This window comes from Manis javanica, chromosome 3 (assembly GCF_040802235.1).
Source record: "Manis javanica isolate MJ-LG chromosome 3, MJ_LKY, whole genome shotgun sequence".
Lineage (NCBI taxonomy): Eukaryota > Metazoa > Chordata > Mammalia > Pholidota > Manidae > Manis > Manis javanica.
Genome location: NC_133158.1, coordinates 133,163,566 through 133,190,880, shown reverse-complemented (window position 1 = coordinate 133,190,880; position 27,315 = coordinate 133,163,566). Strand labels below are relative to the sequence as shown.

General features: G+C 41.5%; 1 protein-coding gene across 3 annotated transcripts in view; it reads left to right on the top strand.

The window, feature by feature from the left end:
- Positions 1-27,315, top strand: part of FNDC3B (fibronectin type III domain containing 3B) — a 331,538-nt gene that overhangs the window by 252,891 nt on the left and 51,332 nt on the right. For all 3 annotated transcript variants that reach the window (XM_073232085.1, XM_073232084.1, XM_073232083.1), the window contains exons 10-15: positions 1,589-1,727; positions 4,764-4,817; positions 19,365-19,489; positions 20,729-20,903; positions 22,721-22,807; positions 24,012-24,150. In XM_073232085.1, the coding sequence (XP_073088186.1) occupies positions 1,589-1,727; positions 4,764-4,817; positions 19,365-19,489; positions 20,729-20,903; positions 22,721-22,807; positions 24,012-24,150 (719 nt within the window). The remainder of the gene's footprint in view (positions 1-1,588; positions 1,728-4,763; positions 4,818-19,364; positions 19,490-20,728; positions 20,904-22,720; positions 22,808-24,011; positions 24,151-27,315) is intronic.

Below are 27,315 nucleotides of genomic sequence, written 5' to 3'. Positions count from 1 at the left end.
ACTCAACTATTCATGCTGGAACCCTGTCCATGTCCAGAATGCTCCATGATTCATTTTAAGTATCTTACCCCCAGTGAGCTTGTCCTGATACATAGAAATGATCTTGCCAGATCTGTCATTCAGTGTTATATTATCATGTGCCTACTTACGGTGAATGCAAAAAGGAGCCTTTCTTTTATCAGGCTGGGGAAGAGCAGTCTAACAATAAACAACAACCTTTGTTTGGATTAAATGTCATGGTATCTTTCCATAAGGCAAAGAAGTCAAATCTCCAGTAAATGTGTATTTTACATTTTAGGATGGAAGTAAGCACATCTCTTAGTACTGCTGACTTGCGTGGTCTCTAAATTTTTTGTGATGGACTTTGAGGAGAAAGGACTTTGCAAATCACATGTCTAATTATGTCCTATTTCCCATAATGTTATCTTTAGCTGTTGTGTGTGTTCATTGGGTAGAGTGAGGGGAAATGGATTGTGGGTGTAAGGGAAACGTATTGCAGGATGAGTAAGGACAGTAGGCAATACAGTGTAGCAGTTGGAGTTACAAACTGAGTATAACATAGTTGATCCAAATTTCTAGCTGGTTAGTTTTGGGAAATTTACTTCATCTCTCTAGTCTGAGTTTTCTTCCATCTTTAATGGGACCTCATAAAGGGTTTTACAAGAATTAAGTACTTACCAACTCTGAACGACTTAATCCTTGCATCTTTTTTAGGCAGTGAAGGTTTCTTTATTGTCTTTTTAGAATAGTTTGCTTTGAAATATTTTTTTTAAATGGAAAAGTACAAGGAAAGATGATAAAATCAACATAATCCTATTTTATGCTATTTGAAAGGAGTGTAGTTTCATAATAGCACATTATGTGCTTTTTCTTCACAGCTTCTCTGGAGAAATTGGGCCCATATGTTCAGTGTTAAGCGAAGCATCTTAACGTTCAGAATGCATGTTTTTAATCTTGGTGCCAGGTGCACGAGTTAAATGTTCACATGGATAAACTGTACCTGAGCATAGTTTCTGTTGAATTAGCGATGCACTTGGCAGTAGCAAGTGTATTTCTATGTGTGAAACATCCATATCTCTACCTAAATATATAAACATTTCAGGGATGGTATCTACCCTGTTGTTTGTACCTGTCTTGTCTCTCCAGTTTGTGGACTTACACTATGTCCTGTTCCCTTTTCACCCAGCCCTTAACTCTACTGTTAGCCTTTTTCCAGACAAAGTCAACCAGAGAGTGGCATAGATTTTAGAATATATATTTGGAGACCATTTTGGGGATCAAGGATATTTTCTTATTAAGCATATTTATTTCCAGTCAGTTCTCCTTGCCTGTCTTACTTAAATGGGGCTGGGTGGTTTTGACAGTTCTTAGCAGGGGAAAGAACGCATCCCTGCTGCGATAGTTGTCCCCTGAAAATACTGACCATAGTTTTAGGTCAGGACAAGACCAGTAGACAGGAACAAGAGCCATGGTGTGTACTACATAAGACGTTTGGGGCCTATATGGAAAGCCCTGGGGCAAAGCTGAGATCAAAACCCTAGTCTTCTTTGATGGGCCACTGCCACTGACTGTGTTCATCTGTTTTCAGGGTCTATGCCATGTACAATTCCGTAAAGGGATCCTGCTCCGAGCCAGTTAGCTTCACCACCCACAGCTGCGCACCCGAGTGTCCCTTCCCACCTAAGCTGGCGCACAGGAGCAAAAGTTCACTAACTTTGCAATGGAAGGTGGGTAGCTCAAAGTGCAAGGAGTAGTCTGAAGTTATAGCCACGTGAAACGTTTATTTAGCACTATACCAGTTTGGTGATGGTGTTTGGTGTTCTACCTAGTAGCTCTGTGAAACAAATAATCATGTTATCAAAAGTTGCCATGTCTGTAAAAACTGGGCAGAGGGGTGGGAGAGGGAACTACAAGATCAAGATTTAGCTCTTTTTGCAAGGTATTTGGTAAATCTAGGATCATGAGCAATACTTTGTAATTACTTTAAGATACCTAGATTTCATCACTTTCTAATGGTTTAATTCATTTCAACAAACACTTGAGGACTTTAGTAAAAAGTTTTGTGAAGAAAGCACATTTATGGCTCCATTGGCTTTTTTCAGTCTTGACTCTGAAATGTGTAATGTTTAAAACTGCCTAGAAAGTTGAGTGTTCTAAGCTACATTAAGACTTCATTAATTTTTACTAATTAGTCCTTAGGTCAGTTAGGATTACTAATTATTTTAAAGTCTGAATTATACAGTAGTTTTCATGAAATACAATTTACTGGCTGTAAATAACTCTCTCCAAAGAGAGGTCCTTAAGGTTTATCATGAGCTTATTTTAATCATAGTTGTATGTTTACAAGAAAATAGTAGATTATTTTATCAGTCTCTTGGTATTTATTTCTATATGTTTACATTTTAAATAGTTTAAAATGTAAAATTTGTAGAGGTAGAGATAATAAAGATTTAGGGTGTTCAGGGAGAACACTCATGTGTGAAAGAAATAAGATAGCTAGGGAGATCCATTACTGGTTAAGAAATATTTTGTCCTGTTGTTCCTAGACCAGAGGGCTACATCTATCTAGGGAGTTGATAAAAGCAATTGAGAGTAGTGGTTAGTGCAGACCATGGGTTTCTATAGGCCCCTGTCATGTGGGCAGCTGTAATCTCAGAGCCATTGGCCAACTTGCAGGTGTGTTGTTTGGACAAAGGCAAAGTTTAAACTGGCTTAGAATCTGAACTATTTTATTTTCCTTCCTGGCTTCCAGGGATAATCCAGGTCAGTGATTCCCTACCTTTTCAGAGTTTTAACACCCAACTGGCATTGCTGTTGAACTCCTTGGAACATATATATCCATTTTAAAATGTGTTTCTATATTTCCATGTAAATATGTCTTAAGGAAAGAATTAAAATCCATTTTGTTTGGAAAATATGAGAAATCTTAATATTACCAGAGGGACCCCGGGGTCTTATAAACCTAAAGTTGGGAATCACTGATACATACTCTGCTTAAAACCTGGATGAAATTCAGGTCTTAGGCAGAACAGCCACTTCAGGGAAAGTTTTCTTATTAGGAAGAAAATGTGTCATTTTTCTTCTCTCTTTATTTAATTGTAGATCAGAAACATACTCTTGTTCCATTCCATAAGATACAGACTTGAAAGTTCTGGATGCAGTTCAGTTTACATTTAAATGTCCTTAGGACAGATTTCCTGATCCCAGTTCTCCAGCTGGGGGCATGAGGACAGGGGGGACCAGCTCTGCCTAACCAACTGGCCTTGGATCCTCAAAGACACAGAGGGCCCGAGATCTAACAGCCAGCCTTGTTTTGTCAGTCAGCGGCAGGAGATAGGGCTCTCCAAGCACTGCAGTCAGTGTGCCCACCCTTGAGGTTAGGGACTCAGTGGGGCAGGATATCATAGAAGAAACTACTTATGATTTCTCTAGAAGAATTTATAAGCATCGTAAATATAGTTCTGTTTTTAGAGATTCTCATCTAAAACTTTGAGTTTGTTAATTTAGAATTTTAAAAGCATTCCTAGCCTGACTCACAAATTGAGGCCACAGAAGCCTGAAGTCACAGTTCAGAGGAACATAGGAGTGCTTACCTGGAATCTGGGTTTGGGCCTCAAATTATATGACTCAGAAGAGGAAGGAAGGAATGGAGAGCCAGAAGAGTTTCTTTATTAATTTAACTAATATTTACTGAGTCCCTGTTGATGTTTTATTATTAACAATAATAAAGTAACTGCTGCTATTTACTAAGTGCTTCCTATAAGACCAGGTAGTTTAGTAGGTGATTTACATATATTCTCCTATTTACTTATCACGTCCATCCATTCTTGGAACAAGAAATTAAACATTGATGTAAGCGACTGACATCAGACCACACGTGACAAACAGCCAAGCTGGGCTTCAGTGCAGCTCAGGTGACCCAGCTGCCTTTTGCCCTAGGGGCAGGACACCACAGTTCGTGGGGCTCCTGCCCCTTCCTGGGGAGGAGCCAGGCTCAGGCGCGGTTGTGCAATGCCAGTCGTCTCTCCCCACCTGCGGCCTCAGTGCTGTGGAGGACCCTGTGGCAGCGCCCCCTTCTGGCAGGTCTAACCCTGCAAAGCGCTCTTTGCTCCAAAGTTCTTCGCTCCCCTTCCCGTCGTCCTGTTTCCTGGGGATAGCAGAGCTCAGGCGTGCTTTTCAGAGGAAAGCAGATAATGAAACTTCTTTTTGCTAACATGTGAAGGGCCTTACTGCCCTTAATAATCTCTCCAGGGTACCCCATGTTTCCACATTTAAAGAAAAGGGGGAGATCCTAATGCCACAAAAGGATTTCTAACCTTAAGCACTTAAAAAAAAATTGTATGAGAGAACTTTTAAAAATAGAGACTCTTGACTCTGAACCTGACAGGGTCAACTTTACCCCGCCAGACCCCAAGCAGTGCCTGTATTTCTCAGATGCGTTTTTTCTCCCTGTACTCTTAAAGTGCCTCTTAAAAGTTTTTATTTCCAAGGGAAGTAGGGCATCATGTGGGTAGAGGTGGTGGGAAGACAGGTTTAGCTATTTGTGGGTATGATTTATTAATAGTGGGGGCTCTGTCTATGGTTGATTTGTGTTCAGATTGGTTTATAATGTTTGACCAAAGAAATACTTTGGTTATTCCTCTGAGGGGGAGAGCACAGGACTAGGATTGACACTGTATTCTAACCAGGTGGATAGCTCTTAGTTTTGTTTGTGAATAACTTTCTCTAATCTGGTTTTATTGTTTGTTCGATTTTTTTTTTAGGCACCGATTGACAATGGTTCAAAAATCACCAACTACCTTTTAGAATGGGATGAGGTGAGCATATTTTCATATTCATCCATCTGAAACACCAGTTCAAAAACAAAATGGCTGAACAAATACCATTTTATTCTCTTTTAAGCTGTGGTAAACACACGGATAAAAGAATGTAAGTAGAGAAAAATTTAAACCAATAGTTATTGACTGTGGGAAATGAATATGAGCTGAAGTAGTATATCTAAGTTACACATTAAAATATAATTACTCAGCTTATTTGAAAAAAAAATAAAATACTCCTGAAAGAAAAGACAGACTCTTAATCTATTTTGGAGTCCCTAGCATCTAGCTAGCCATTAATTAGTCTTAAGAATTGACTGCTTTGTCATGTTGACGGCCCAGGGTCAGGCCGGGTAGATGGGTTTTGATAAGGTAAACCACACGGAGGCTTGCACAGCATGCGTGTTCCTTCCTTTAGAGTCTGTGAGTGTGCTTTGGCGTTGCACTGTTGGGTGCTGTCTGTAGGCTAGTGCAGCAGGGCCTGGAGGTCTTCCTCATCTTCGTATGAGCACCCTGTGGGTCAGACAGCCTGTAGCAGGTGTTCCCTTTGCTGTGCTGCTCCAGAGGCCCTGGGATGGTGTCCATGGTGAGGTCTGCTTATTCTTGAGGCCAGCCACTCTGTGCTGAGTGGTGACCCGGCACATTTCTGGCCTTACACACAGACTCTCAGGCAGGAAACGCGGAATGCAGAAGCCTTACTTTTTGTAAAAAGCAACTGTGCTTTTTGTTCCTGGAAATCTTAATTCTATTCATTCATTTACCCTGGCGTTTTTCTTTCTGTGATTGAGTAAACAGACTAAGGACTTTAAGAATAGGAAATGGAGAATTTGGGGGAGAAATACGAGTTAAATGGTCTTTTGTGGCTTAAATTTAGGGGGATTTGAAGATTTCAAAACACAAGTTTTGAAAAAATATTTTAACCAAATGTAGAATGAAATTGGGTGAAATTCTCATGATGAAATTTTGATGTGAAAAAGGGGCCCTTCATCACTTTCTGCAGGAGCATATTTTCCCATCTGGGTTGCATATGAACAGTTAAGATTTCCAAGTTACCAAAGACAACGATCTGTTGTTCTTAGGATCCTTGTGAATGGTTTCTATGTACAGACTGGTGAAATCTCAGACTTAACCAGTATATTTTACAGATTAGGTGGATTTTATCTTAGGGTGGTTTGATTAGAAAGTGAAACCACCCCTGTGACCCCTGGGGAAAGAGATTTTTATAGACAGTCAAGAAATTTGGAAGGGAACCTAGCTGACCTGTGGGCACATAATAACATCTTCCCATCTCCTCATCCTGTCGTAATGATGAGTGAGAGTTGAATGAGAATCTGTTTGTAAATGTTTTGGGTTGTTGCACTACCTGATGCTTTTCCTTATATCTGAGGATTTATATCAAGATAGAGTTTATCAGTAAAGAGGAGGCTTTTGTTCATTTCAGCTATACTCTCAGGGCGCAAAGAGAGTGTGTGTGCATGTGCGTGTGAGTGTGTATTTTTGCTGCTTCTCTGCCTTGGACAGTGGCCTCCTAAGTTAAATAAGGTCAGAGAAGTTGAGTACTTGAGTGGGAAACCTCCAAGGAAAAGCCAGGTGCTGCAGGAAATGACAACAGTGACTCAGTTGTTGGCCGCCTTCCCTTCGAGTTTGAATTGAAAGCGTCCAGCCTGCTGCTGGCAGGAAATACACCACAGCCTCACATGCAGCAGAGAAGCTGTGCCTGATGAGCACTTACCATCAAGAGGACCCCTATAGACAAACAATCACAAATGTAAAATTGTCTGTTTCTGGCCTTCCCTGCCTTTCATTCCCTGCTTGGTCTCCTTTCCTCTTTACCTTGTTCCTTTTAATCCTTCTGCCTTTCCCTTTCTCTTTCTTTTCTCTTCCACCTTCTAATTCCTGCTGGCGTTGGCTCTGTTGAACTATGGGCCTTTTGCCAACTTAGGAATCCTTCCATGGTCTGTGGCTTACTGTTCACCTCCTAGAAAACTTCTGGACCCCAAACTCTGAGAAGTGCTCCCTGGTCTTTAGGTACAGTGAGTGAGCTCTGTGGAGCAGAGGAGAGTTGAAAGAACACCAAAATTAGGATACGTGGGTTCTGTTCCAGGTTTTATAGGGACAGCTTGGCCTCTCAGGTCCTCAGTTTGCCCATCTGCTTGCATACATTTACATCATGATGCTGTCGCACAGCTGATTATTTAGGATTGTCCCTTCAGATGCGAATATTTTAGGATCCTTTTCACCATTGCTTGCCCTGTTCATTAATTAATTATTTAAGCTTTTATGGAGCATACCCCTCAGTGCCTCAGCACTGCTGTCCCCTGAAGGATCTGTGACATAGGAAAGATAATGTCCTTATACTGATAGCTGGGGAAACAAGAGTAATTCTCTCCTCTTGCACTTTTGCACAGACATAAATATAACAAACAAGTGATATGCTTCTCAAATTTTTCCACTTAGTAGCGTCTTTGCTTATGTTATACCTCCCTGCTTTCCATCCCCTTAAAAAGATTAAAAAATGGTGCCATGGGGCTTTCTGGCAATGAGAGTACAAGCAACAGTAACCAGCTCATTGCTGCCCACTCTGTCATTTCAGAAGTCAAGTTTCTGATACAACAGTTGGCAGTCTGTGGTTCTAAACTTGGAGCTGGGTGGGGGTATCGGCAGCCCTGGTGGGGGCAGCTCACGTGGGTTGGTTTTCTCATCCTGCATTCCCATGCTTACTCAGGCTTTGGCTTCAAGGAAGAAAAGTCAAATGCACAGAGAAGAACAACATCTGACCTGCAGGAAGTGTGAGCATGTGAGGCTCTGGCCATCTTTCTGAAATGATCCACTGGTAGTTTCTGGAGCCAGGTGCACCTGGTCCCAAGGACCATTTCCAGACAACACCAGTGGAGTGTGGGGAGCAGGAGACTGGCAGATGGGAGACAGGAGAATGAGCAGGGCATTTTGTAGTCATCCCCTACACACCCAGTCCTCTCCATAGCCAGAGCTCTCCTCTCATAAGACATCTGTCCCAACAGCCATACACCCAGTCTCTGTCATTCAGGGGGCCATAGAAACAAACAGAAGGCTGAAAGGTACAGTGAATGGAGGAGGGAGATGGGTACCAACTCAGAGTCCCAAAGAAGGTTGTGTTCAGAAATAGCACCCTGCCTCATTTCTGGTCTGACACCTGGTCTGAGAATCACAGCTTGGGGTGAGATGGCCCCATCTGTGTATATGCTACGAATATCATATTGTTATGATAGTATAACAGCACTTTTTTGAGTACCCAGGATACTTTATTCTTCTAATTTTTAATCACCATTCTAGTAACACAATTACATACTGTAAAATTTTGAAAGGGCTGGTAAAATAAATGAATGGGCAGTGAAGCATTTTAGAAGAAGACCATCATGAATGAGATAGCAGTAAGAGAGAGACCAGTGAGAACCTGGCCTTTATTTCTTCTAGGACAGGGAATGCTATGCTGAGTTGGCCTTGGAAAGAGTCCCTTTAATCAGTAGCTAACTGCTTGCAGGTCTCTGAAGGCAGGTGTGGCCCTAATGGGTCTCCTAAACTCATTGTTGTTAATGTTACATTCCTGTTACATAGAATTCACTTGGAAATTATTCTGTAATAGTTCTGCAAGAGGACTAAATGTCCACTTTTCTCCATTAATAATTGTAACTAGACAGTCCCTTAATTTTTAAATCAACGTGGGGTGTCACTGACTGAGAGTAATGAGCAACTAAAAATGGAGCACACAGGTGTCACTGGCTTTTCAGCTCTGGCCATCAGTTTTGATTTTCTCCTGAAACAGCTCAGTTTCGTACCTTGGAAGGATGTGGCTTCTCCTGGCCAGGGGCCCTTGGTGTGGTGACTCAGCTGAATTGTAGCATTTAGAGCGTTGGGGCCAGAGAACTGGCCCTGCACGTTCGTAGATCTTCAGCAGGGCATCCTCCTCCAGGAGACTCCGTGGCAGAGAAGCAGAGGGCCATTTTCACGGCAGTTTTTTATTTGACTGTTGGATGAGTCATCATTACACTTTTAATGCCTTCTGATGGTTGTGTGCCCCTGCCCCCCATGTTTACATTCTAATATATACAACAGACAGAAAGCTGGCAGGAGCAGGTCCAAAGCCTCGCGAGGGTGTCTTTTTTTTTTTTAATTATTATTTTTTTATTTTGGTATCATTAATCTACAATTACATGAAGAACATTATGTTTACTAGACTCCCCCCATCACCAAGTCCCCCCCATATACCCCATTACAGTCACTGTCCATCAGCATAGTAAGATGCTGTAGAATCACTACTTGTCTTCTCTGTGTTGCACAGCCCTCCCCGTGCTCCACACACACACTATACATGCTAATCTTAATGCCCCCTTTCTTTTTCCCCGCCCTTGTCCCTCCGTTCCCACCCAGCCTCCCCAGTGAGGGTGTCTTTCTTAAGCTAGATTTGCATATTATGACTAGTGCTGACTTAAAAAAGGAAAAAACCTTCCTCTTCTATGAATTGAGTTTTTAGTTTAATCCAGAATCATGAAAAGGAGAAAAGTTTATTTCTAACAGCAAAAAATGCTTCAATGCTTGATTTCTCAAGGTGGAGGTTCTTTTCCACAGTGGAGAGGAATTAGACCTCAGGTAGGTGGAAGAGGGCCCAAATCTCCTATGTCACCAAGATGGTCCCATGGACCTGCTCTTACCCCTTCCTAGGGCACCTTCTGTGCTAAATTGGCTCCTGCTCTTACTTCTGTGGCTGATGGCACAGAGGTATCTAGAGGTGAAAGTTTTTCTCTAGAAGAAGCGAAGAGGAAAGGATTGAGGATGTAGAGGCCTCTGGGATAGGAAAGGGTTTTCACCTCCCTAAAAAAAAAAAAATTAGGAACCTTTGGATTGAGTTTCACATAAATGCTCATCTAGGCTGTTTTAAGGGATGGTGATAGGGCCTTTTCATTGAAAACGTGAGTGAAAGAGCAAACTTCACAATCAAATAGGGACTTCCTTTTACATTTTAGGAAACATAAGTTCTGTACAGGAGGAATTTGTGGAAACTACTTGTTATAAGTTCTGCCATCAGGGTTTTAAGTCATGCCATGCGGAAGTACTGGCTGGTGCTTATTGCCGATCAGCCCTCGGTAGATGCAGGCCTCCTGAGAGCTTTCTGAGAACATGCGGCAAGAATGCATATGGGGGCTGTGTACCACTGACATACTGTTCACCTGAAGACACCTGGATTAACAGTCTGTACTTTGTCTCTAACTAGTCAACCAAGTCATTTAACCCCTGAGCCTCAGCTTCTCCACTGAAAAACAGTGTTAGTCAGCTCACAGGTGGGTGAACGTTGAACGAGGTAACTTGGGCAATAGCATATTTAGTGTAATGATTCCTTCATGTCTCCTAAGCTCATGTGAAGTTCCGGAGTAGAAAAAGTTAACAATAGGAAGGATTTTATGGAAGGAATATGACATTCTTCTGGTAGGAGCTTAAAGAGGAGCCCTGAGGGTAGTGTCTATGGTTTGAAATAAACAAACACGGATGTAAATGCTATATTTAGATGTTAATTTGCCATTAGCTTCGCTTCCGGACATGACATTTAGGGAACGTATGAAAGACCCAGAAAAACAGCTTTGTGGGAATGTAACTTGTGGAGTCCCCAAGAACCTTTCTCACGTGTGACTCAGCTAGCCCAAGAAGGAATTTCACATCTGGCTTCCCTGATGACTAATGAGCCAACACAGATGTAAGACACAGTGGCCTAAGAATGGAATAAATAACCGCAGATATCAAGGCAAGTATAATTTGAAATAGAGCAGGAAAGGCAAGCAGCAGGGAGAGCCCATAAGCCCTGGGGAACCATTAGCAAGCCAGCCCATGCTCAGCGGTCCTGTTGCAGGGACCTCCTGGAATGGGGGCCAAGCCCCAGATTGCCGCCGCTGGGACATCCCATTCAGGAGAAGCTAACTCAACTCAGTGGGAGTTGAGTTGGCCCCATAGGAAGTACTTGGAAACTGCTTTATTAATCAGATTCTTGTTTAGCTTAGGTGGTGTGGAGTAGGGAGTATTAGTGATCTTTCAGAATGCTTCTTGGCATGAGTGAATTCACACATGGTTTTTTGGTTAGACAGTGACTGTCCTTGGAGGGTACTGGAGCTTCAGCAGGCAGAAAGCCTGCTGACCGCAGAAGGGATGAGGAGAGTCTCCCCGAGAAGGTGGCTGACGCTTTCTCCGAGGGCCAGGCCATGCTGCCCTGGGCTACACAGTATGTCAGTCCAGTGGAGAAAGCCAGCAAAGCCATTTTCCATTCCCCACCCCTCACCAGTGCCTGGCCAAAAGGTAGGGGAAGATGCCACTTGCCCAGGCCTGCATGCTCTGTGGTCCTTGCCAGGGAATGCCCTCATGGAGACTGGAGCGTGGGATTCCATGTTCTTCATTTGGCACTCTGTCCATAAGAAACCATCTTCCACACAAGTGCCTCAGGCCAGATCAGTGACCTGGCCAAGTGTCAGTATGTCCCTTCATACAGGCTTCACTGCTCTGAGGGTGATTTCAGAGCCAGGAGAATGGCTTACTAACTCAGAAAGGTCCAAAGGTACCAAAGACAGAGCTGAGTTAAAAGGAGTCCTCTCTTTCTTAGGGGCCTCAGCCCTGGAGATCCGCACACCTGAATCACACTCTCTCACTGCCTTTTGCTGTTTACCATGTGTGGGTTGGGGTTATGATGTGTTTGGGGGAAATTGTGAGGAGCTTTCAACTGAGGCTAAATTACAAACACTGATCTGGTCTTTGGCACCTAATTTGTCAACTCATGTGTCTCCTGCTTGTTGGCTGCTAGCTGGCAGGTGACCCCCTGGGGTGTTGGCCAGGTGAATGGACAGAGCCTGTGCATCCTTGGGTTCACTTGTAAGTAGTACAGCAGCCTTTCTAACATGACCCCCTTGCTTCTTTCCCTTCCCTTCACTGGGCCAGTCTTAGTGTACCAATCTAATCAAAACAGTTCACATCAGATAAACCTCCATATTTGGAAGGATATATAGGACCATTCTATTCGTTTGTTTGTTTTGTATCAGAGGACTTAGTGACCATCCTTGGCTATTTCAGGTTTGTAAGACTCTCCATTAATGAAAAAAAAAATGAGTGTACCAGAAAATAAAATCTATGCAGTATTTCATTTAGTAACAGTCAGAATTGTAGAAATGAATGAGTGTTCTGGGGAAAAGATAAAGGCTTCATCACCTTTTCAGACCTATCCTACCCCCTTTTCTTACCTTTGAAAGTTCCTCTTTTCCAGAGCACTTGGTAAAGTGAAAAGGCATCACTGAGGGGAGAGTGAAGCTGGGCACAAGAAACTTTTGAATCCACCCAGATGTAGAGTGTCCCCACCTCCCTATTTTGAACCCCTACTTATATATGGTTATGCTGAACACATACACGCTGCTTTATTTCTCAAGCCAACATTTATCTTTGATGTTGTCTAGGGTCGGCCAGTGCTGGAACAACTTCTAAATATAGACGTACTAGCAGACTAAATCTTTGAGCCTGGCAGTAGTTCAGTTGGCCAGTACAACCTTTTTTTTTTTTTTTTTATTGTTGCCATTTCTGACAGGTTAAACTATGCTGTTACAGGGAGTGCCCAGCCTAGACTCACTCAGCCCATGTCTGGATCTAGCAGCCATGGGCCATGAGCACATGACAACTGGTCACCAAATTCATGTAACTTATTAAGCAAACTTAGTTATGAAACCTAGCAAGAGCAGCTGGGAAGGCAGTAGGCATGGCTGTGAAAGAACCTGTAAGAGATGGAGGTCAGTGAAAAGAGGCCTAGAGATCAAGAGAACATCAAGCAGAGTACAAGTCACATGACCAAAGGGTACCCGTTCCCCCTGGATTCTAATGCTCTTGTGTTGGCCATGCTCATTTTCTTGTGCCTGGAATGCAGCTGTCATAAGAGGAACAGGAAGGATCATTTCCAATCTATTAATTAGAAGGCAATTGCAAATATCAGCCAACTTCATCTGTTAGTGCCAGTGTGGGGAATACCAGCTTCCAGGGTATTTGGAAATGTTAGCCAGAGCAGCCACATTCCCCAGCCTACAAAGTTAGCACCTGGCAGGAAGATATTGTTAATTGAATTACAGTGTGAGTCAGATGTGTTGAGTTGGCCATAGATGTGTTAAGTTCCTTAACAGGAAGACAACCCATTTAGAAGATTCATCTTCCCAAGAACTGAGGGCAGGTTTATGAAGATACGTAAGTGAAAAAAGAAGGAAAAATAACTTGAAAAAATGTTTTGTTTTCATTCTTTTAGTCACATAGTCTTACAAATTAAGTTACTTTTAAACATTTCTTAACTTTAAAAAACTGGTTGCCTTTTATGAAATTAATCAAATACTTTTTGTATACTTAGATACCAAATTTCAAATAGGCAGATCATCTGTGAACTGATTTCTCTGCTGGAACTTTATTCCGTTATGTGTTTGCAAAGAGATACCCAAGAGAGGTGGGAACTTGGTCACAAGTGGAGGTCCTTGGGAAGGCTGTTTACTTTGCTGGGTCCTGTGGCTTTAGGCTGTGCCATACCTAAACTGTCCCCAAATGGCTAGTGCATGTCTGTATTTTAAAATCTCCCCACATTTCTCTATAACTTGTGGAATAGCGTTTTAGAAAATTTTAATTCAGTCTAAAATGTATTAAATGTATTCATCTCTGTGAGATGAAGTAAAACTGCATTGCCATTGATTAAGAATTTTAGTTGATCTTTTATCATATAGGAATCTGGTTACATTTTTAGCTTCTGCAAAAATAATTTTTTAAGTCTATTCAGAGATGTTACTTTGTGGATGGCTTTGAGGGAAAAGGTATGTACTAAGTGCATGGAAAAAACAGACTATCCAGGCATACATTAAACATTTATATACTAACATGCACACTGCTGCTTCCTTACCTCCTGACTATTTATAGTGCAGAAGGTATTTATAAGAGTTTGCTGAAAAACTTCATACTATAAACATAATGCGGACATCAAAATAGATGAGTGTTAGTAATATGTAACAAAGTACCTCAGAACTTATGGCTTGGACCAATGACTTTTCTGTATTCCACAGCTTCTGGGGCTTTAGCTGGGAGAGTTCATTGGCTGGGCAGCACTTGGGCGTCTCCTGGTGGGGTCTTCACACACAGATTTAGTGGTCACTGCTGGCTTGGGTGGGACCTCATCGCTTGGTAGCCTCAAGGGAGTCAGAGTTGCAGAAATGAATGAGTGTTCTGGAGAAAAGATAGAGGCTTCATCACCTTTTCAGACCTAGCCTTGAAAATCACACAGCTTCATTTCTGCTCTGTTCTGTCTGGTACAAGCAAGTCACAAGCCCACCCACATTCAAGGGTAAGACTTATATACTTTGTTTCTGGGGTAGGGTATCAAAGAATTTTCAGGCATGTTTAAAAGCACCACTATATGACATAAGGCTTCTCATGACTCTTAGTCATGAGGAACCATTAATCTTCATATAGCACATAAGGGGTTTCAGATACTGTGCCCTAAGATTGTTAGAGACAAGTCCATTGACTTTGAAAGTATAACCTAACTCTTTTTCCTACCCCTGCTTCTCTTTGAACTGTTCTAGGAAGGGGGACAAGGAAGAAAATGTGTTCCTAGAGGTGCAGTGATAAGGAAGGGACTCAGACCTTATACCCACCATAGCTCTGTTAGCCAGCAGGGTGGCCTTGGTGGCAAACACTGCTCCTCTCAGTTAACAGATGAAGTAGACCTTTTACTGATAACCAGAGGGAACCCAAGAGATAGACAGTATTCCTGCCAGTTAATGCCCCAGCCTCAGGTGTCCTGTTCTTTGGGTGACTCACAGGAGGTCAGTGAAGTGTGTAAGTGGCAGGGGGAGGGGAAGGGCAGGCAGGGTAATTAAGAAATACTTTATAATTTTATTTAATAGCTAATTTTAATATTCTTAACCTATAGATTAGAAAGAAATGAAAAGTTACTCAAGTAGATATTAAAAGGGCAAAAGATAAAATGTTTAAATATTTAAAGCCTTTTATATTTATAACTTATCTCCAAATTTCATTTAAAGAATGAAATAATGTTTAATAAGGCACTTTCCCCTGGAGGTGGGGAGGTCTTTGGCCCTGAGGCTAACACATTGTGAAAACTGTTTCCAAAGGCTAGCCCTTCTCCGCTCTGTAGCCATGCAAGAGTCTACATTTTATGCACTCTGCTAAGCTCCTTCCCTCACCCCTGCCTTTTCAAGACTAGGCCCTTTTTACAGTCTGGCAAAAAGTTGAAGGCTATTGATGTTCTTCAGAATTTACCAGGAAGCTTATAAGAACATCTGGACTGAATATTCTTAGGTCTTGTAACTGTGTGCTTGACCCTTCTAAAATGTGAGTGAGGATGGAGCAAAGGAGAGGCAGGTGCTGGCAGAGTGTTTAGTGTTCTAATGCTGGGTCTTTCCCCCGAGGACGGTGCCTCTAGCATGTGAGTCAAACTGAGGAGACGGGCTTGCTCACCAAAGGTCAGATAAAGGAGATAGCCTGGGCCTGGTGAACTCTGCAGTAACAGAGTTGTGACGGTATAAGGACCCAGGCTCCCTAACACATGCCAGAGGGACGGGAGGGTAAGCCCATCCAGTGGGGTCTAGAAGGTAGGTGACAGACAATGTACCTTGTTCAATGGTAAGAAAGAAGAGATTGAGGCAAAGCCGGGAGCTTAGGCCTGGGCAAGGGGCAGTCTGATAAATGCCATGTACACAAGCCAACTTGTTAGCTATTCAGGCACTTTCCTGGAGAGCAGTGGTGACCAGAAGTGGAGTACAAGCACTCTGGGCTGTCAGAAGACAGTTTCATTTGCCTCACACTCTGAGTGCTGCACTGGTGCTCTCAGACTGGGCCTGGTGTGGAATGACTGCAGATTAGCAAGAACCATAAATTCAGTCGGGTGAGAACCAGGCTCAGCTGGAAAGGAAGCCACACAGGTTTGTATGCCCCATCGCATGCCAAGTTGAGTGCCTTGAGGTTTATCAGCACACAGGTCATTTGTACTCCAGGATTTCTTCACATTCAGTAAAGATTAACCTTGTCCTTGCATGAACTCAGTGGGTGCTGTAGAAACAAGCATTTGGGCATGCCCAAGATTACGAAATGGAAACAAACCCAAGAGACCCTGAAAATCTGCCCTTCCTGGCTTGTGGACACTAGCAATGGAAAGTTAGGCCAGAACACGGCTGGGAATTAAATCATTTCATATCAAATGTTGCCCAGTGGCCAGATCTGCTCCAGAATAATCAAGGGTTTGGCCTGAAGCCTCCTCTCACCTCTTTCTCTAATTTCATTCCTTCCCCAGAAGAATAGGAACTCACTTGCTCAACTTCGGAAGGTTCTGACCTGCTAGCTCATATGCTGCACACCTGCTCTCCCAGTGCACGGAGAGCAGGGCGCTGCCGGGCAGCCATGCCCCAGTTCCATCCTCTTGGACCAACTAAGTCGTAGGCCTTTTGAGGCCCCAGTCTCCCTCTCTTCTCCATGACACACTCTAACTGACCAGGACAAGGCCTGGGCTACAAGCGTCCCTCTGCCTCTGCTTAACCAGTTACTGACAGCAGGCCTAAAAGGGTCAAGAGATTCCCATTTCTATTAGGACCATTTTAAGAGGAAATTTGGTGCAAGGCCGACTTTAAATTATCAGAAAATAATTTTTCTTTCCAAGTAAAGCTTAGAATATCTCAGTAACCCTGTGTAGCTTAAATTAGATTTACTAGAAGCAAGTACATGCCACAGATTGTAACCTCAAAATCATTTGGAGCCATACTACCTATAAAAATATGGAAGTTATGATTTGCCCATCTGTAAACTTCACTGATGGTAACAGCTTGGACATACATACTTAATTTCTGATGAACAATGATAAACATTCACATTATCACTCCTATCAATTATCTAAATCTTTCAGTCTTCTCAAGCATTATATTTTTTTAAATCCTATCCATTTCTGTCAAAAGGAGGAATTGGATAATATTTTATTTATAAATGCTGTTTGCAACCTGGGCTCCCTCTTGGATTATAGATTCTTCACATCACCTGTACATTTGGACATGTACTTACTCTGATGCCTAGCACCTGGTATTACGGTCTGTCACCGAAGACCAGCGTATGCTTGAGCCATGGATCACTGGAGCCCTTAGCATCTACCACCTCCACGTGTTAACCTCTTCGCTTATAGATCATTTTTGCACTGCAGTGACTTTTGTGAATATTTTTCTTCCCAGATATCCCTTTTAAACAACATATCATGTATGAATATTTCCTTTTACTCAAAAGCTTCTCTCATGTCTGAAGTATCTTATTAACCTACTTTCTCTTGTTTTTGCTTTATTCTCAGTGACTTCTAAAAATTCACCAATAAACCTTACTTCCTTAACTGTGAACTATTTGTACTCTTACCCCTTCATACTCTACAAGTATTATTTCTAAAACCTGATTCTAAGGTTCCAGCAACTCTGGGTCTTTCTACGTCTTCTTAAGGACAGTGCACATTATAATACATCTTAGAAGATACTAAGATGGAAAATTTGCCTGCTTTGTTTAAACAAGTTGTAATTTATTGAGCAATTGTTTCCAATAACTGAAGTAGAAATTTAAAAAATGTTAGCAACATGAGAAAATGTCTTGAAGGACACAGAATGCCTCTTCCCCTAATTCTTTAGTGAGTCCCAAACCTATGGCCCTTTAAAGAAAAATGTCCAGTTCCTGTGAGTGATGCCTCCCCACCATTTTCTCATTTAAGCCACAAACAGTCTGGTTTCACCCTATTAAAGTAAATGAACCTGGTAAAGAACAGACTGACTTTTATTTACTGGCTGTAGTTCTAAGCACCAGAAATGGGCAAAGGAGACCAAACAAAGAAATCGGAAAAATGAGGCATTGAAGGGGAGCCAGTGTCGTGTTTGGAAGGAATGAGGCTTCCGTGGCGGCAGGATGTGCCTTTCTCGCACTGTTTACTCTGAGCTCAGAAATAGAGGAGGAAAGAAGGTAGATCACGCTGCAGCTTGAAATGGATACGGAGCATACCAGGGCGCACAGAGTATATATAATCAGGCACTGGATGTAATTATGCAAATGTATGTATAAATGGTTTTTCTATGAATAAATCATCTGCAGCAACGTTAAAACTCAAGGTTAAAGTAATTAGAAAGGCGTGATATACCAGCCACCAAGACTTTGCTCAAGTAGCAGCTGGAAGATGTTATGCTTTACTGTTTACCCCTGAATGTACTTTGAACTCTTGATAAAATGAACTTTGGATCTTAAAGACTATCAGGACTTGGACTCCCTTCCTGGAAAGGGCACCACCTTGCTCAGGGAGGGGAAGGTGGCAAAGGGTTAGTTTAAGGATGTATGTGGCATGATTTTTAATCTCTTCACCCTACCCTAGTGACACTTCAGTCTAGTTGCATGTTTATTTTATTTTTAATTAAACTTCACCTGGAATCTGTTTTAGTGGTAAGCATTTGGAGGCCTGCCTGAAGGAAGGAAATACTTAAGCTTATTTAGGGGAAAAATGTGCTTGCTTTTTTCTTTATAAAATAAATTGAGAACTTCAATCATATTTCTAAAGGCCCTGAGCCCAAACATCTGATTAGAATGCTAAGGTACATTCAGTGTTAGCTTGTGGTTTTCTTTGCATGAACATAGATAAAGTGGATTATGGGAATGAAATATTTGTTCTAGCAAACTGCTGATATAAGTATTTCATGCCTCTGAGCATGGCACAGGGTAGTTAAGGGTTTTTTTTCTTACTCATTGGTCCATTAAGAGAACCCACTGGAGTCTTTTCTTTTTACTTCGAGAAATTGGAAGCATCATGTAAGGCTAGGAAACCATAAAAATATCCATCCTCATAAGAATCTTAAAAGTAGCTATAAAACAGAGAGATGAATTCAACCAGTGTTCCAAGTGCTTATCAGACATTCAACTCGACACTGCAAGCATTGATTGAGCTCCCAGATTGTTCAAAGCACTGCTGTGAGGAAAGCAGATGTGGACAAGATGCTTCAAAGGCATGTGACTGATATGTAGGGCTCAGTGAACAGACTGCTCACCATCACTGGAATGTACATTTTCGGGGGTGGGGAGGGCTTTCTAGGGCACACTCAGCTGCATAGACTAGTCCCCAGGTGCCCATCAGTTACGTGGAAGTTGTGCATTTCCTTCCATAGGCAGTAATCCCTCTGAGGCTGAAGACCAACCCAAGTGACAAACATCTTAGAAACTGAGCCTAAAAGGACCTTTTCTTATTTTATTAACCAAAAAGACTTTAGAAAATACAAGTGCATTACTATTATTAGTCTCAGTTACCAAATTTCTGTAGCACCCTTACATTAAAGATGGCATATCTTTGTAGAAGGCTTTGCATGCAACACAAGCACTTCCCTCGAAGCTTTCCTTCTCTTGGTTTTGTTCATTCAGACTAGAAAATTAAATAATTATTCAAAATGTTCTGTCATTTTCTTATTTTTTCAAAAAATTGATGTACTTTATTTCACTGTTTTCTTTTAGGGAAAAAGAAACAGTGGTTTTAGACAGTGCTTCTTTGGCAGCCAGAAGCATTGCAAGCTGACAAAGCTTTGTCCAGCGATGGGTTACACATTCAGGCTGGCTGCTCGGAATGACATCGGCACCAGGTACGGCGTTTCCTTGTCCTTATGCCATTAATGTTTGTGTGGTGATTCTGAGTCTTCATTTCATGTTGCTGGAAGGTGTGAAGATGCCCACTGCCTCCACACTGAAGCAATTTGAGATTTTCCTAGAGGGAATCCTAACAGAAGGTAGAGGGTCCTTTCCGAGGTGGTAGATGCCTCTGTGTGGCCTCTTGGCGGTCTTGGAAGCTATAATGCAAAGACCCCTCTGGGAGCCTCTGAACCAAAATGAAAGCAACAGTGCAGATTTTGAAAGGAATCCCTCTTGGGGCTTTATTTTTTCAGATCATGCGCCTTTTTCTTTCATCACTTTTGCAAGCTACTCATTCAGTTGTCATTTTCAATTATGTGTGAGTGTTTCCTGATACAAGGAAAGGGGTGCTGAGCCAGCCATTGTTGTCAAGCCCAGGACAGGTACGCACAGGATTGGAAAAAATCTGGCCTGTCTAGGATACCACAGCTTGCCTGCAAGCTGCAGAAGAATGGCAAGAACAGGTGTACAATGAAGTGTCAGTGAATTAAAGGTGCTTTGAAAAAGACCATATATCAGTTGTACTTTCTGGGTAACTCTTGATTAAAGGAAGTATCTTTTTCATCACTGCTTTTTGAAAATCCTAAAGGTTCAGACATCATCGGTCCCCAACCTTTTTTCTAGCCTAAAGAACTTCTTAACATCACAAGGTTTTACGGCCCTTGCTCCCTAACCATCATAGCCACTGCATTTTTAGAGTCCATTTGTTGAAAAATTCTTAATGATAAGGCTTATATGGTTTCAAGAATTTATAAATGACTTGGAAGCACCCACAAACTTTTGAAAAATAGCACTGTGTATATTTATAAAGCATTTCTTTCACCGACGGTTATTTGTGATTATACTGATTTGAAGGCCCCTTAATCTTTGTGGTTCATAGCTTGATAAATATTGCAGTGTGTCGTGCTTACTGCTGGGTGCTTTGGAGGGAAAATAAACTCCAAAATATATTGTCCTATACCATGGTATACTTTTGTAGCAGCGACTGAAGGGGGAAATTGGGCACATGGAGAGTGGTGGCAGGGACTACTATCTCAGGAAGGATCGTTGCCTTCCTCTGCTTGCTGAATCAGGCCCCAGACTTTCCAGCACAAACGAGGTGGGCAGTGGGTAGGTTTCTCTTTCCTCTTATAAATGCCAGATCTCCTCACACATCCCTAAACATATGTCTCATTGGGGTTATTTCTCTACAGTGGTTATAGCCAAGAGGTGGTGTGCTACACATTAGGAAACATTCCTCAGATGCCCTCTGCCCCGAGACTTGTTCGAGCTGGGGTCACATGGGTCACGTTGCAGTGGAATAAACCAGAAGGCTGTTCACATGAGGAGGTGGTTACCTACACCTTGGAAATCCAGGAGGATGAACATGTAAGTTTTTCAGATTTTGTTCCCTGGCATATGTTCCCTGTAAGTCAGCATCATCATAACTAGAGGACATCAGGAATTAGCCACTTAAGTTCAAAACCAAACTCTTAATTTCTACCACTACAACCGCCAGCAGGAGGCTGTCCTTCCCTCAGTCCTCCTCATCTTGGTAAGTGACATCCCTGTCCTTGCACTAGGGAAAACAAGAAATTTCAGTCATCCTTGACCTCCATGTATAATCAGTTAAACCCCTTTAAATCTTCTTTAAAAAATTATCCAGAAATCTGACCATTTCTCAATGTCTACAGAGCTACTACCCTTTCCAGGTCACCGTGACCTTACCCGTGGACTCTCATGGTGGCATCTGACCTGTTTCCCTACCTTTACTACAGTCTGTTCTCCACACGAAACCTCAGTGATCTCTTCAATAAAATACATTCACGTTATTGCTCTGCTCAGAGCCCCTTCCATGTCAGTGCCTTCCACTCCCTTCCAGGGTAAAAGGCAGAGCTTTTACAGTGCCTGTATGGTCCTCCACTACGGGATTATTCCTTCCTGCCCTTCTGCCTGCCCCCGCAGTCTTGGGAACACACCGGTGTGCCCTGGCCTCAGGGCCTTTGCAGTTCTGTGCCTGCAGCTGGAATGCCCTTCTAGATGCCCTTGACTCACTTCCCTCAGGTCTCTTCTCACATGTAACCCCTTGGAGAGCCCTCCCCTGCCCACAGTGTCAGTGCCATCCAGTAAAACCTCCCATGGTGATGTAAATGGTCCACTCTCCAGTGAGGTAGCACCTAGTCACACGTGGCTACTGAGCACTGGAAATATGGCAGTGGTCCCAAGAACTGAATTTTTTATTGTATTTCATTTAAATTTAAAGACCCCCATGTGGCTGCCTTATTTAAACTCATGCAGCAATAAGGAAGCAGCACCTTACTAGATCCACCACTGTCCTTTTACCCAGCTTAATATTTTTGTCATAGCACATAGGACCACATGACATGCCCTGTATTTATATACAGGTTTTACGGTTTTTTTAAATCACTTTCTCCAGCTGGCATTTAAGTTTCTCGTGGGCAAGGCTTTGTCTGTTCTTGGGCAGTGCTGAGCCCCTAGAGTGTGATTCACAGAAGGTGCTCAGTAATGATGGTGGATGGATTCATGATTGAGAATGCTCTTGAATGAATTCTGCACATTCAGCTTTTAGTTGTATATTTGTCCTCTTAAAGGACCATGCCTTCCACATCCAAGTTGGTCTTTCTCCCTTAGCCAGAAGAGGACAGTATGTGGTTAGTAGAAACCTCAGCCATAGCTTACTGTGGAGCACATTGAAGCTCAACAGTGAAGACCTCAATACTAGAGGCTTTTTTCATGACTACATTGTTAAGTGAAATTTTTTTTTAGAGTGCATACTCCTTTGTCACCTAGTACTACTTAGTGGTTAAATTAGTTATTTAAAATGCTTAATAAGTAGTAACCAGGAAAAGTTTGCTCTTTGAGAAAAACATGGTGGCAACTATTCAGAAACAAATTTACATTTTCTCAAAGAGAGACCATTGTTCTCATGCAAATTAGTGTTAGCCTCACAGTAAAGTTGAACAAGACACAGGAGAAATTACCATGTGATAGAGTTAAATTTTTACTTAAAGCTAGAATGCTATCCACAAGCACCATGGATGCATGAGAGAGATTCTCTTTTTGCAGTAGCTGCCAGACCTCTGGCCCACTGGGATGATGCAAAGAGGCGATACAAAAATTCTCCCTAAAAGGTATTCAGTGCCCAGATTTTATAACATTGTTTTTTTCTGGCTTTGCCTTTTCAGGATAACCTTTTCCACCCAAAATACACTGGAGAGGATTTAACCTGTACTGTGAAAAATCTCAAAAGAAGCACACAGTATAAATTCAGGGTGAGTCAGTCATGTTGGTACCTAAACAGATTAAAAAATAAGCTGTTTTTTGTTTCATCCATTTACAATTTCGCATTGACTCTGCAGGTCACAAAATTGTTTTAAGGTTACTGCACTTCACATTTTTAAACTAACGTTTATGAAATGCACACCATACTTTAAAACCCCACTTATGAGAAAGAGAACTGTTGTAATGTGTTGTAATAAATTGCATTACAGCGTGGCCAGGTGCCCTTGCCTGGGAGGCCCCAAACCAAATGCCCAGTGTCCCTGCCGCTCATCTGCACGCCACCCCCCTTTCTCTTTGGTGTTTCTCCTTGTAGTCAGAGTCCTCTTTATTCTCCACTTTCTTTTGCTCTTCTACCCATTATTTTTTCCTCAACTGTTTTTATTTTTCTACCCCATGGCCCATTCCTTCCCCACCTAGGCCTTGCTTTGGGCATTAACACCATCATTAATGCTACCACAGGACTCTGTGTTGTTGCTAAAACTAGTGCTTTGCAGTCACTCAGAGAGTGCACCCAGCCTGCTGCATCCGTGCAGTGCCACTGTTTGTTGATCCTGGGTCCAGCACTGTGTTATTTACTATTAGACAGTGTGCATTTTGGAGAAAGAAGGTTGGGTTCTGACTCTACTCCTCCTTTTCTAATTTGGGGGCTAAATGGAATTATTTGGCACATAGTAGTCACTTAATAAATAGTTGTAAAATTACCAAGTGGAGTGTGTGACTATTTGAGGAAAATGAGAGTCTTCAAAATTTTAAAAGACCCTCGTTAAAATGTGAGCTCTGAGAACATAGGTACACTACTAGCATTTCTCCACAAGATGGCATTGCCCTTCTTTTAAGTGAGGTTATGTTTATCTGCTTTCCCCCCAATCCCCACCACCAATATTTTCCTTCCACAAAACAATAGAACTAGGTAGTTATTACTGGTTTTATATCTTCTTGAAAGGATAAAATGTCTTTAGCTGAAACCCAGCTTATGGTTTTATTTTCAATTGTTAATAGCCAACTATACAGAAAACAAGTACTCCATGAAAGAAACTTCTTTAAATCACTTATTTGAGATTAAGAAAGAGAGCAGATGTGTGTGTGTGTCAGTGTCCATGTGGGTGTGTGGAGGCCTCGATCTTGCCGTTGGAGAGTCCCTGCTGATTCAGTGCCTGGGATGTACAGCATGTTCGTGCTTTCTCGGCTCTACAGCTGACTGCTTCCAACGTGGAAGGGAAGAGTTGTCCGAGCGAAGTTCTGGTGTGCACAACGAGTCCTGACAGGCCCGGAACTCCGACGAGACCCCTCATCAAAGGACCAGTTACAGCTCATGGCTTCAGTGTCAAATGGGGTACACTTGTCTCCTGTTACTGTTTGTTTTTTGACAGATTTTTTTGAAGAATTGATTAATTTCAGTATTGACTAACCAAAATAAAATGTGTGGGTTTTACATATTTGGAATATGTACATGAGAAATATTTGAGAATTCCATAAATTGGTAAAATGGACAACTGTGAGAGCATCTTACCTAATTTATGATTTTCCTGTTACACATTTTCCTTCTTTTATGTATTACTCATTTGAATGTAGTTGTCTCTGAATATGTATTTCATTCTTCAGAAACTTGCCCTTAAAAAAGTAGTAATAGTTAATGTAACAAATGGATTTATAAAATTAATATTGAAAGTAAGTTACAAAATTCAGGTATGTCATTGTAAGTAAATTCTGACATGGTGTTCAAGGTAACCTTGAATACCATCTGGTTACTCTAAGTTCTTAGAACTAGAAAAGTCAGAGTTATATTCTCCATACTGTAGAATGCCTTTTTATTTTGCTGATGATGTCCTTTGCTGTACAGAGGATTTTTATTTTGATGTAGTCCCATTTGTTCATTTTTGCTTTTGTTTCCCTTGCCCGAGGAATTGAGTTCAGGAAAAAGTTGCTCATGTTTATATTCAAGAGATTTTTGCCTATGTTGTCTTCTAAGAGTTTTATGGTTTCATGACTTACATTCAGGTCTTTGATCCATTTCGAGTTTACTTTTGTGAATGGAGTTAGGCAGTAATCCAGTTTCATTCTCTTACATGTAGCTGTCCAGTTTTGCCAACACCAGCTGTTGAAGAGGCTGTCATTTCACCATTGTATATCCGTAGCTCCTTTATCGTATATTAATTGATCATATATGGTTGGGTTTATATCTGGGCTCTCTATTCTGTTCCATTGATCTATTTATGGGTCTGTTCTTGTGCCAGTACCAAATTGTCTTGTACTTGTGGCTTTGTAGTGGAGCTTGAAGTCAGGGAGCACAATACGCCCAGCTTTGTTCTTCCTTCTCATGATTACTTTGGCTATTTGGGGTCTTTTGTGGTTTCATATGAATTTTAGAATGATTTGCTGTAGTTTGTTGAAGAATGCTATTGGTATTTTGATAGGGATTGCATTGAATCTGTTGATTGCTTTAGGCAGGATGGCTATTTTGACAGTATTAATTCTTCTCATCCATGAGCATGGGATGTGTTTCCATTTACTGGTATCTTCTTTAATTTCTCTCATGAGTGTCTTGTAGTTTTCAGGGTATAGGTCTTTCACTTCCTTAGTTAGGTTTATTCCTAGGTATTTTATTCTTTTTGATCTGATTATGAATGCAATTACTTTTCTGTTTTCTCTGACTGCTAGTTCATCATTAGTGTATAGAAATACAACAGATTTATGTGTATTAATTCTGTATCCTGTAACTTTGCTGAATTCAGATATTAGACCTAGTAGTTTTGGAGTGGATTCTTTAGGGTTTTTTATGTACAATATCATGTCTTCTGCAAACAGTGACAGTTTAACTTCTTCCACCTAATAGTTTTGAGGCAGAATTATTAGGCTATCTATTGTCCTGGAAGCTAGATATGATTAAGATGAAATGTAAAAATCTCGGTGTTCTCCATCAATAGAACAAAAAGGCATCCTACAGTATGGGAGAATATATTCATAAATGACAGATCCAATAAGGGGTTGACATCCAAAATATATAAAGAGCTCACGTACCTCAACAAACAAAAAGCAAATAATCCAATTAAAAAATGGGCAGTGGAGCTGAACAGACAATTCTCTAAAGAAGAAATTCAAATGGCCAACAGACACATGAAAAGATGCTCCACATTGCTAATCATCAGAGGAATGCAAATTAAAACCACAGTGAGATATCACCTCACACCAGTAAGGATCGCTACCATCCAAAAGACAAACAACAACAAATGTTGGCAAGGTTGTGGAGAAAGGGGAACCCTCCTACACTGCTGGTGGGAATGTAAATTAGTTCAGCCATTGTAGAAAAGCAGTATGGAGGTTCCTCAAAAAGCTCAAAATAGAGATACCATTTGACCCAGGAATTCCACTTCTAGGAATTTACCCTAAGAATGCAGCACTCCAGTTTGAAAAAGACAGATGCACCCCTATGTTTATCTCAGCACTATTTACAATAGCCAAGAAATGGAAGCAACCTAAGTATCCATCAGTAGATGAATGGATAAAGAAGATGTGGTACATATACACAATGGAATATTATTCAGCCATAAGAAGACAACAAATCCTACCATTTGCAACAACATGGATGGATCTAGAGGGTATTATGCTCAGTGAAATAAGCCAGGCGGAGAAAGACAAGTACCAAATGATTTCACTCATATGTGGAGTATAAGAACAAAGAAAAAACTGAAGGAACAAAACAGCAACAGAATCACAGAACCCAAGAATGGACTAATAGTTACCAAAGGGAAAGGGACTAGGGAGGATGGGTGGGAAGGGAGGGATAAGGTGGGGGAAATAAAGAAAGGGGCCATTAAGATTAGCATGTATAATGTGGGGGGAGGCATGGAGAGGACTGTGCAACACAGAGAAGACAAGTAGTGATTCTACAGCATCTTACTATGCTGATGGACACTTACTGTAATGGGGTTTGTGGGGGCAACTTGGTGAAGGGGGGAGTCTAGTAAACAATGTTCCTCAAAAAAAAAATCTTGGTGTTTTTTGAGCCTGACTGTAAAGCTTTTTTTCCTCAGAAAATCCTAGAAACCACCACCAATACTGAATTTTTACTTTCATTAGTCACATGCTATAATATATGACTTGATAATTATTGCTCTAAATATCTACTACTGAAGTATGTATAAGTTAGTGAAAATACCAAGTAAAATGAGAAGGAAAGTAGAGTTTCTAAATCTATATGAATAATCTGAAGGTATGTGTAAAATACAGAGGTAGCCGACTGATGTAGAGGTAAATTCTGCACTGTCAAGTGAAATTGTAATGCAATATATTTTTCTGCTCAGAAAACTTGTAAGCACAAGATGTTAGCATGAACTAAATACCCAAAGTGCCTTAGGGCTCTGCTGAGAAGCCAGGCGTCTTCCTCAGACCATTTCTTTGGTGCACTTTCTTATTGATCCAGACTCCTGTTTTATAGCAGGTTCACTTGGAATATAAAGTTTGTTAGGTAGCAAACTGTGACAGAACAGATTTATTACAT